Genomic DNA, 12,267 nt, shown 5'->3' on the forward strand with positions numbered 1-12,267 from the left:
AAAGCAAACTGTGGCCTGCACTCCGCTGCCAAAAGAAGGGAGAAAAATGCATTAGCAGTGTCAATTGTAGCGTGCCACTTGGCTGCCTTTGATTCCAGCTTGCAATTAAGTTCTAACATATCTGGCACAGCAGCGCTCAGCGGTGGCGTGACTTCATTTAGGCCACAATAGTCTACTGTTAGTGTCCACTCCCCATTAGATTTCCACACTGTCTATATGGGACTATTAAAGGTTTGGCAAGTCTTGCTGATCAATCCTTGGCTCTCCAATTGGCAAATCAGCTTATGGATGGGAATCAGGGAGTCTCGGTTGGTGCAATATTGCCACCGGTGCACTGTTGTGACTACGTAGGACACACCGAGCCTGCCCAGAACGAGACCACACCTACTCTTGCCTTGCATCACATCTACCATGCATATGTATGAAGTTTCTTGGAACTGGGCGGAGACTTTGGAACTTGGACTGTATAAAAATTGTACCATCAAAAGCTCTGTGTGCACTCTACTACCAAAGACTCAAGGAACATGCACCCACCACCAAAGAATTGAAGACTGAGGACCAACAAGACGCCGCAGATCCATGGTGGTGACTATTCTTGTAACTCTATCCAGAATGCTTGCTTGATTTCTGCCTTTTTATTCTAATCTATCCTATTGTTTCTATTTTCTACTTTTCATAATAAAGGCTATTTTGGGTGTATGGCATTTGACCTTGTTTGTGTCTTAACCTAGCTCTTGGGATCATATCGAAACCTCCCCAATATTGGATTGGGACATTAAATTGGCATCATGGACAGGATCCCTTGAGACGAGAGCACCACACTGTTTTCCAATTACGTGAGATCTCTCAGGAATGTAAGGGGAACAAGCTTATGTTATGTTTAACGATTTACATGCTGCCTTCCTGAGATGACCGCTTCCCCACTTCATACTGTTTCTTAAATATGTGAGACCTCTCAGGAACGTAAGGGGGTGGGTTTGTGTGATATTTAAAAGTTTACATGCTGCTTCCCTGAGATGACCGCTTCCCTGCTTTGTACAAGATGAATGATAATGAAATTACCCCTTTGGGGAAAGAAGTTTTGTTTGATTTCTTAGGAAAATGTAAAGCGCAACCCTCTGTGCCTGGGGTAGACTGGGCTCAGGGAAATTGGCATAATCTGCAGAGCGTTGTTGATCGGATGGTTGCTTTACAGAAAGATGCTAGAGTGCGGTCAGGAAAAGGAAGAGCTATCATTTGTGCCTTTCTCAGTGCTAGTTTGACCACAGCAGTAGAGGCTGGGGATTGCCGCCTCATGGCAGAATCTCAAACTATTGAATCCCTCCAAAACCTCACCTGGTCCCTTCAGGGACAAGTGGTGGAATTAAAAGAACAACTTGAAATAGAAAAGAGCCAAGTGAAACATTTGCAGACTGCTTTTAAGGAGCAGCTCCTTGTGGATACTGTCCTTGTGGAAACTCCCCCCAGATTAGAAATTAGCTACCCCTTTAATGACCTGCAGGCAGCAAAAGAGAGAGTAGAAAAGTTGGAACTGCCTTCACTGCAACACTTGGTCAAAACTGAGTATATTTACAATGATGAGCAGGACCAGTTCCCCCAGATTACAACTAAAGAAGTCCCCTATACCGCCACTCAGTTGGCAAAACTAAAAAAGGTATTTGGCCAAATGCTTAAGGAATCAGAAATGGAGTATGCGTGGAGAGTATCATTGTCTGGGGGGGACCAGATTTTGTTAAGTGGAAAGAAGTTGGGAAGGTATTGGGGATCAGGAGTGTTTTTAACTACTGGGAATCACCGTGCCCCCTGGTCTTTAACCCAATGGGCAGCCTATTGGGCGGGGAGTTTGAACCCCTTGGAGAGTGGGGACCCCCTCGCGATTATGGGGACTGTTGATCACACAGTAGAGAGTGTGCAGAAGGCAGCTTGTCTGCAGATGATATATGATTGCAAATTGGAGCCCAGGCAGGAGTCCTCAATGATGATGTCCGTGGATCCCGAGCAAATTACTCCCCTTATAAGGGGACTCTCTGATTCTTTGAAGCCGATTACTATACAGTTACAAGGAAGGATACAGGTGATGCCCCAGGGCAAAAGAGTCGCAGCTGCTTTAGAAGGACTTACACCTGATCAGCACCACTGACCCTCAGATGATAGGAAAGTGTGGACTTGGGGAGAAGTGGCCCGGGAATTGATTAATTATGGGCACAAGTACAGTCCCGTTAGCCTTCCTGCCACCAAAACAGATTCCACGGGCTTGAGGCGAGCGGAGGTAAAAATAGTTCTGCACCCTGGGAGTGATAAGAGAACACCCCTTGCCAAACTGCTCTGAGGGAGAGACATCCCAAACAAACATAATAGACTGTGGGCAAAGGGGCAGCAGAAGGGGCTCCCACGTGACTTAATGGACAGGCTGCCAACAGACAAATTAGAAAAGTTGGTAGCAGGGTGGTCCAATAAACCAGCAAACGGAGAGGTGGATTTTGTGAATACTATTCCCAGCACACCGTCCTTGATTGATTTATCAGGGCCAAATGCCCCCCAAAAAACAGTGGGAAACTAGAACCTTTGCCCTTCAATGGTGAGCAGTTTGGGGAAGGCTGGATATACATCAGACAGCTCACTGAAAACAGCTGGGGTGATTTACTCATTACTGGCATTGTGGGACCAAAACAAGTCCCAGTCACATTTTTGGTAGATACCGGAGCTCAAATTTCAGCTGTCAAAACCAAAGACTCTGCTAACTGTGCAATTACACCCTCCAAACAGCAGCTGTTTGTGGCAGATGCATTCAGCAATGTTCAACCACAGGCATTAGTAATGGTCAGCCTGCGGTTGCCAGGATAAGACAGTGCCACTAGAGTGGGATAGTTGTGGGGGAATTGCCACTTAACCTCTTGGGACTTGATGTTTTAAAGGGGAAGATGTGGATTGATAATTAAGGGAGGCAGCGGCCATTTGGCTCTCCCACCATAGATGTTTGGCTGCTACAAGCTGCGCCGCTACTTCCCCCTTCGAAGTTTACAAATGCTCAGCCTTACCCGATACCCTTGGGGGCCAGAGACGGAATAGCGCCTGTATCAGAGGACTTAAAGGGACAAAGTATCGTGATTCCAACCCACTCTCCTTTTAACTCCCCAGTGTGGCCAGTACGAAAACGTAATGGCAAGTGGACATTGACTACAGATTATCACTGACTTAATGCAAATACCGGTCCATTAACATCTGTGGTACCTCATATTGCTGAGCTTATAACTACAATCCAGAATGAGCCCACCCGATTATGGCAACAGTGGATGTTAAAGATTATAAGTTTTTTATGATTCCTCTGCAAACAGAGAACCAAGATTGCTTTGCATTCACTTGGGAAGGTTGGCAATTTACTTTCACCTGATACCCACAAGTATATAAGCATTCTCCCTGTGGTGGGTTGACCCTGGCTGGACTCCAGGTGCCCATCAAAGCTGTTTGTCATGGTTTAACCCCAGCCAGCAACTAAGCACCACGCAGCCGCTCACTCACTCCCCCCCCCAGCCAGTGGGATGGGGAAGAAAATCGGGAAAAGAAGTAAAACTCGGGGGTTGAGATAAGAATGGTTTAATAGAACAGAAAAGAAGAAACTAGTAATGATAATGATAACACTAATAAAATAAGAACAGTAGTAATAAAAGGATTGGAATGTACAAATGATGTGCAGTGCAATTGCTCACCACCCGCCGACCGACACCCAGCCAGTCCCTGAGCGGCGATACCCCGCCCCCACTTCCCAGTTCCTATACTAAATGGGACATCCCATGGTATGGAATACCCTGTTGGCCAGTTTGGGTCAGGTGCTCTGGCTGTGTCCTGTGCCAACTTCTTGTGCCCCTCCAGCTTTCTCGCTGGCTGGGCATGAGAAGCTGAAAAATCCTTGACTTTAGTCTAAGCACTGCTGAGCAACAACTGAAAACATCAGTGTTATCAACATTCTTCTCATACTGAACTCAAAACATAGCACTGTACCAGCTACTAGGAAGACAGTTAACTCTATCCCAGCTGAAACCAGGACACTGTTCTATCACACGCACCCCCCCCAAATGGACAGGGGCAAGAAAAAGTATCAGAGGGCTCATGGGTCCAGGTAAGGACAGGGAGAGATCACTTAACCAATTACTGTCACGGGCAAAACAGACTCAACTCGGGAAAATTAAATTAGTTTATTGCCAGTCAGCCAGAGTAGGGTAATGAGAAATAAAACCAAATCTCAAAACACCTTCCCTCCACCCCTCCCTTCTTCCTGGGCACAGCTTCACTCCCACGTTCTCTATCTACCTCCCCGCAGTGGTGTATGGGGACGGGGAATAGGAATAGGTCAGTTCATCACACATTGTCTGTGCTACTTCATCCTCTTCAGGGGCCAGACTCATCACACTCTTCCCCTGCTCCAGCGTGGGGTCCCTCCCACACAATACAGTCCTCCAAGAACTTCTCCAATGTGGGTCCCTCCCATGCGCTGCAGTTCCTCACAAACTCCTCCAGCATGGGTCCCTTCCACGGCATGCAGTCCTTCAGGAGGACACCGCTCCAGTGTGGGTCCCCCGTGGGGTTACAAGTCCTGCAGGAAACTTGCTCTGTGGGCTCCTCTCTCCACAGATCTGCAGGTCCTGCCAGGAGCCTGCTCCAACGCGGGGTTCCCACAGGGTCACAGCCTCCTTTGGGCACCCACCTGCTGCAGTGTGGGGTCCTGCTGGGCTGCAGGTGGATATCTGCTTCACCATGGATGTCCATGGGCTGCAGGGGGACAGCCTGCTTCACCATGGTCTTCACCACAGGCTGCAGGGGAATCTGCTCTGGCGGCACCTGGAGCACCTCCTCCCCCTCTTTCTTCACTGACCTTGGTGTCTGCAGGTTGTTTCTCTTACATGTTCTCTCACTCCTCTCTCTGGTGGCTGTTTCTGTGTGCCCTGCAACTTCTTTTCCTTCTTAAATATGTTATCACAGAGGCACTACCACTATCACTGATTGGCTTGGCCTTGGCCGGTGGTGGGTCCATCTTAGAGCTGGCTGGCATTGGCTCTGTCAGACATAGGAGAAGCTTCTAGCAGCTTCTCACAGAAGCCACCCCTGTAACCTGCCCCCTCCACTACTAAAACCTTGCCACACAAACCCAATACACCCCCACTCTAGCCCATCATGCATTAGCACAGGAGCTAGAAATAGTTCAGACAGAGAAGGAAGTCAGTATTTACCAATATTTCAACAACTTCCTTGTGGGAGGGGATGAGGCAGAAAAAGTTCGAATACTCAATAATAATATAATTTCCCATCTAGAAAGTTTTGGGCTGAAAATTCCACCTGAGAAAATACAAAAACCTTCGAGTGAAGTAAAGTTCCTAGGGTTTTGGTGGAAGGGAGGAATGACAAGTTGTCGTGGTTTAAACCCAGCCAGCAACTAAGCACCACGCAGCCGCTCACTCATTTCCCCCTCACCCAGTGGGAAGAGGGAGAAAATTGGGAAAAGAAGTAAAACTCATGGGTTGAGATAAAAACAGTTTAATAGAACAGAAAAGAAGAAACTAATAGTGATAATGATAACACTAATAAAATGACAACAGTAATAATAAAAGGATTGGAATGTACAAATGATGTGCAGTGCAATTGCTCACCACCCGCTGATCGACACCCAGCTAGGCCCCAAGCGGTGATTCCCCAGCCCCACTCCCCCCAGCTCCTATACTAGATGTGACATCCCATGGTATGGAATACCCCGTTGGCCAGTTTGGGTCAGGTGCCCTGGCTGTGTCCTGTGCCAACTTCTTGTGCCCCTCCAGCTTTCTTGCTGGCTGGGCATGAGAAGCTGAAAAAACCCCTTGACTTTAGACTAAACACTACTTAGCAGCAACTGAAAACATCAGTGTTATTAACATTCTTCTCATACTGAACTCAAAACATAGCACTGTACGACCTAATACGAACACAATTAACTCTCTCCCAGCTGAAACGAGGACAAATGTATTCCACCAGACACCCTTTCCTCATTATATCATATTAATATGCCAGAGTCAAAAAACGATTTGCAGCAAGTACAAGGCTGCCAAGGGAAGGTGAAGAACAGCAACAGCTTTCAGGGATGGCACCTTCCTTGTGGGAGAAACAGATGGAAGCTTGCTTTTTCGGAAAGAGGCCATGACCAGAAAGAGAGTGATGAGATATTACATCTCTGGGAAAGCACAGGTCCCCAGAGCTGTTGTGCCTGTGAATAGGCTGCGGAGGGAAGGTGAAGAGCAGCAACAGCTTTCAGGGCTGGCACCTTCCTGGTGGGAGAAATAGCCAAGGTTTGCCATTTCGGAAAGAGGCTCTGCCTGGAACGATGAGCTGTTACATCTAAGAGAAAGCAGAGATCTGCAGTGCCGTTGTTCCTGGAAATAGGCTGCCAAGGGAAGGAGAAGAGCACCAAGAGCTTTCAAGGCTGGCACCTTCCTGGTGGGAGAAATAGCTGGACATTTGCATTTTGGAAAGAGGCTCTGCCCAGAAAGACAGTGATGATACGTTACGTCTGTGGGAAAGCACAGATCCCCAGTTTGAATGTGCCTGTGAATAGGCTGCCAAGGGAAGGTGAAGAGCAGCAAGAGCTTTCAGGGCTGGCACCTTCCTGGTGGGATAAGTAGGCGGATGTTTGCCATTTCTGAAAGATACTCTGCCCAGAAAAAGAGTGATGAGATTTTCGGTGCTGGAAATCACGTATGCCACTGCTGATGTGCCTGTGAATAGGCTGCCAAGGGAAGGTGAAGAGCAGCAACAGCTTTCAGGACTGGCACCTTCCAGATGGCAGAAAAAGCCAGACATTTGCCACTTTGGAAAGAGGCTCTGCTGAGAACGATGAGCTATAAGGTCTCTGGGAACTCAAGGATCCCCAGTGTTGTTTTGCCTTTCAATAGGCTGCCATGCAAAGGTGAAGAGCAGCAACAGCCTACAGGGCTGGCACCTTCCCTCTGGGAGAAATAGCCTTACGTTTGCCATATAAGAAAGAGGTTCTGCTGAGAAGGAGAGCAATGAGATGTTGTGCCTCTCGAAAAGCAAAGATCCCCAGTGCTGTTGTGCCTGTGCATAGGCTGCTGAGGGAAGATGAAGATCAGCAACAGCTGTCTGGGCTGGCACCTTCGTTCTTGGAGAAACAGCCGGATGTTTGTAATTTTCGAAACAGGCTGTGCTGAGAACGAGAGCGATGAGTTGTTTTATCTCTGGGAAATCACAGATCCCCAGTGCTGTTGTGTCTGTGAATAGGATGCAGACGGAAGGTGATGAGCAGCAACAGCCTACAGGGCTGGCACCTTCCTGGTGGGATAAATATCAGGACGTTTGCCCTTTCGGAAAGAGGCTCTGCCGAGAACCAGAGTGATGAGATGTTGCGTGTCTGGGAAAGCACGGATCCACAGAGCTGTTGTGCCTGTGAATAGGCTGTGGAGGGAAGGTGAAGAGCAGCAACAGCTGTCTGGGCTGGCATCTTCGTTCTGGGAGAAACAGCCGGACGTTCGCAATTTTGGAAAGAGGCTCTGCTGAGAACCAGAGCGGTGAGTTGTTTCATTTCTGGGAAAGCAAGGATCCCCAGTGCTGTTGTGCCTGTGAATAGTCTGCGGAGGGAAGGTGAAGAGCAGCAACAGCCTACAGGGCTGGCACCTTCCTGGTGAGAGAAATAGCCGGATGTTTGCCCTTTCGGAAACAGGGTCTGCCAAGAACAAGAACAATGAGTTGTTTCATCTCTGGGAAAGCGCAGATCCCCAGTGGTGTTCTGCCTGTGCATAGGCTGCCAAAGGAAGGTGAAGAGCAGCAACAGCATTCAGGGCTGGCATGTTTCTTGTTGGCGATATATTATGATGTCTGCAATTTCAGAAACAGGCTCAGCCTAGAACGAGGGCGATGAGAAGTTACATCTCTGGGAATTCCTGGATCCACTGTGCTGTTGTGCCTGTGAATAAGCTGCAAAGGGAAGGTGAAGAGCAGCAACAGCTTTCAGGGCTGGCACCTTCCTGGTGGGAGAAATAGCTGAACGTTTGCAATTTCAGAAAAAGGCTCTGCCGAGAATGAGAGCAATGAGATGTTGTGTCTCTGGGAAAGCATGGATCCACAGTGTGGTTTTGCCTGTGAATAGGCTGCGGAGGGAAGGTGAAGAGCAGCAACAGCTTTCAGGGTTCTTTCCTTCCTTCTGGTAAAAATACCCAGACATTTGCATTTCTGGAAAGAGGCTCAGCCATTAAGCAGAGCAAAGAGATGTTGTGTCTCTGGGAAAGCATGGATCCCTAGTGCTGTTGTGCCTGTGCATAGGCTGCAGAGGGAAGGTGAAGAGCAGCGACAGCTGTTTGGGTTGGCACCTTCCTGGTGGGAGAAATAGCCGGACGTTTGCCCTTTTGGAAACAGGGTCTGCCAAGAACAAGAGCGATGAGTTGTTTCATCTCTGGGAAAGCAAGGATCCCCAGTGCTCTTGTGCCTGTGAATAGGCTGCAGAAGGAAGGTGAAGAGCAGCAACAGCTGTCTGGACTGGCACCTTCATTCTAGGAGAAACAGCCAGAAGTTTGTAATTTTCGAAACAGGCTGTGCTGAGAACGAGAGCGATGAGTTGTTTTGTCTCTGGGAAAGCACGGATCCCCAGTGCTGTTGTACCTGTGAATAGGATGCTGACAGAAGTTGAAAAGCAGCATCTTGTAGCTTGTACTCTATCATGTGCTGTAAGATAGTAAAAAAAGACTTCCATTTTACTGGCAGTATGGTAAAATCTTCAATGTTAAATGGCATTATTAGACTTCTCCAAGGTTCCAAGGCTTTTCCAGGCTGGTCCCTTTTCTCAGTTTAATTGTCCTTGCTTTTCGTTATTAACATGGCACTGTAGCTTTTGTAAACTCTTATTTATTACCATTTTCTATTGCTCTGTGTGTAAGAATTTGATCATATGATTTTGTTTAATGAATAGTGGCAAGGCCATCTGGAAGAGTAGTCAAGACCTTACAGGTGCTGTACAAACACAGAAAGAATTTATGCGCTACAAAGCGTGAAAGATCTCAGTGCATTCCTTATTTAAAATACTGTGTTGTAAAAACACAGCATATGATGTACCTCAAACTGGTAGTCTGAAGTCTGGGCCTCATGAACCCATGCCTTAAGGTGACATTATCTTGATATGATCTTGTTTACTTCTGTGCAGCCCACAGCTGCACAGCCATACAGGGGAATATCATGCCATGCAAAAATGGAATTTGTCTCTCTCTTGTGAAACAGCCCCTGTTCGAGCTCATTCATGTAGTATGCCGTACTTTGTGTAAGAAAATCTACAATCTCGTACTTGTTTTGTGAAGACATTTGCTTTTCCTTAAAATTACTTAACAAGAGAAAGCTGCCTAAATGACTTACACCTGGACAAGGGCATCTCAGGAAGAAAACTGACACAGCAGGCAGAAACCCTGGGTGCAAAAACCTGGATGTTAGATTGAGGGAGCATAATAATGGACTCAACGACAGATCAATATGATCATAGTTGAAGACCCTTTACTAGAGCATCAGACATCATTTTATACATTGGTTACATCTGTACATGCACTTAGCTATTTTACTATTGGTTACATTATTCACGCTCTGTCCACGTGCCTAGTTACACTTAATGATTGGTTATATCAACTCTGTACACACGCATAAACATAAGACATAATTGGTTATACTAACTAAAACATGCGAAACTTGTCTCTGTCTAATTGGTCAAGATAAACTGCCAAATTGAGGTTCTTTGTGCCAAGTTCCCTTTATCATGGAATGTGCATCTGTGTTCTTCTAATTGGTATCTTTCTTTTTTTGTCTTCTTGTTTATACTGTTCAAGGCCTTCTAAAGGCATCTGGAATGCTCTTGCGACCATTAGCTAAATATGTGTCCACATTGGATCTTTAAGAAGAGCAACCTAAGGAGTGGCAATGCCTTTCTGAAGCTCAGCAACTGCTAGGTGAGCTCTATGCTCTCCACACTGTACTTGGGCAACAAATGTGAAGCGCTCAATAGAGAAGCAGAGTTTGTGTTCTGGACAATTGGGCATGGCACCACAAAGGTGGAAGAGGTTAGTGCTGGACTCATTTTGAGACACTGGTTTCGGAGCTTCTCAATCCTGGTGCTGTGACTTTATAAGGTGCTCTCAGGAAGATTTGAACTTTAGTTCTTGCTGGTGTCAAGGTCTGCATATACAAGGTTCGTCTGGGGATCACATGTTCAGTACTCAGTGGCGTATGCTCGGTTTGTACAGAAATAGTATGCAGTATGTTACTGAGCAAGCACGTGAGGCTATTTTAGAGACAGGAATAGGTATGACTGAAACTGCTGAATTACTGAAACTGTTGATGCCCTTCATTTGAGATAAGTTCGTTACTGCTGAGTAGAAGTAGAAATAATGAGAGAAAACGTGAAGTTGGAGTAGGAGTTAATACTGAGAATTTTCTCTTGTCTTAGGATCTGGATGACAAGGGAAAAGGAGGGTTCAGGAGCAGCATAGAAGCATCTGGAGGGAAAAAGCTAAAGAGACACTTTGGGTGAAGTACGCCAGTTAGAGAGGGTAGGAATGACACTGCTTTCTGCTTATGATTCCTGCCATGTTTAGAGGAAAAGGACCTTGTGTACTTCTTTATTAAAGTGTACGGTATTGTATGAGACAGTCAGACTCCATATCTAGTGCTTTCTTTAATAGAAAGTACTTACCTGGTTACGAGACAACTGCTTGTGTCAACAAACCATTTTGTATTCATATGGACATCAAAGTCCTGAAATTTTTTATGATTAGCAGATTTGGAATAAATAAAGGCTCCTGTCTGTGATCTTCCTTACATTTTTATCACTACTTCCCCCAAAATTTCCTTCAAAACACTTAAATTGACATTGGACTGTGCATCTTAAAAGTACATATCTGTATGTGTATGTAAAAAGCACAAACAGAAATACTGCCTGCAAAAGCTGTTCTGGACTTCATGGCTGATATTTTCAAATATTGCCTAGGTTGTTTGCAAGTCTTCAAACTTTGTACAGCAAAATGCTCATTTAAACTCCTAAAGACAATGTTTTTGGAAAAAATCTTATTTTGCTGTAAGTTTCATTCTTGTTGGAGTTTCATGTACTGTTTATCTTTTCCTCCTCCCCTCAGGAGGCCTTGATATTTTTTTAATTGGAGTTTGTGGCAACACAGCCAGAACCTGACATGATTAAGTGGAAATATATAGGTTTAAAAAAAATCTGAGCATCATTGTATTTTAATTACCAGTAGGTTGCCAATTACCAACAGTAATCCCAATATCATTTTGCTCCTTGGTGATCATGATGCTTTTTTTTCTTCCAAGACAAATTTGAGGTATCCTGTAGTCGATGAAGAGTGTGAATTCTTAAGATTTTATTCCTACACCAAAGCTACAATATTTCTATCATCACGTAGGTGACTTCTGAGAACTCCTTTTATAAACCACTACATTCAACTCAGGGCACACATGGTGATGATTGTGAAAAACATATGTAAAACCATAATGGCCAGTAGTCAAAAGAACGTGCATGACTGTTGTGTGAAAACAATGTTATTCTAAGGAGACTGTCAGATTCTCCTGGACTGTACAGATAAAGAGAAATAAACCTAGATTAAAAATAAAGTGAGTGAGTGTCACAAATGTATGTTTCACAAGATGGGCTAATATTGTCAAAGCCAGTTTGGCTGAGGCTTCACATTCAGTCTCCTCTCTGAATGTATCCTCAACTGAAATGGTGGAGAAATATCTACCTTTTCATTTATCAAGCTATGAAATAGATGGTGTAACTGATAGGTTGTCAGCTAACAATTTTAATATTGTAGGCTGGTAGATATTAATTGCCATATGCTTCCAGTGTGATGAAATTACAACAGTCATATTTTTAAGAATCTTCTAAGAGGGTCTTCCTAGCAGTTTGAAGTTTTGTGCATAGTAATGGCTTATTTTTAATATATCTTTCCTATGTTTGTATGCTAGCATTAAACATTCATACTAATGGATTTAAAAAATAACTAAAACAAACACATCTGCCAGACTTGTGTCTGTCTTATGAAAAATGTTTGATGCTAAACTCACCTGAGTAATATGAACTAATAACATCTTCTACAGGGAAAGGAAGTTTTGCTTGGTCTTATTTAGCACTCAGATGCTGAAAGAAGCAGACCTTAGTCAAGTTTTAAGCAACTTCTCAACATTAGCTTCGGTACTACAACAGCACCGTTGTGTATTTAATTTCAGCTGCAACTTCGTGCAATA

At 45.1% G+C, this 12,267-nt stretch overlaps 1 protein-coding gene across 1 annotated transcript; it reads left to right on the forward strand.

Moving 5' to 3' along the window:
- The first annotated feature begins 335 nt into the window (after window positions 1-335).
- Window positions 336-2,175, forward strand: LOC104313719 (uncharacterized). Its single transcript, XM_009912845.2, has one exon. The coding sequence runs from the start codon at window positions 1,043-1,045 to the stop codon at window positions 2,138-2,140; it is 1,098 nt and encodes a 365-aa protein (XP_009911147.2). The 5' UTR covers window positions 336-1,042; the 3' UTR covers window positions 2,141-2,175.
- Window positions 2,176-12,267: the final 10,092 nt, after the last annotated feature.

Source organism: Haliaeetus albicilla, chromosome Z (genome assembly GCF_947461875.1).
Source record: "Haliaeetus albicilla chromosome Z, bHalAlb1.1, whole genome shotgun sequence".
In the NCBI taxonomy this organism is placed as follows: Eukaryota; Metazoa; Chordata; class Aves; order Accipitriformes; family Accipitridae; genus Haliaeetus; species Haliaeetus albicilla.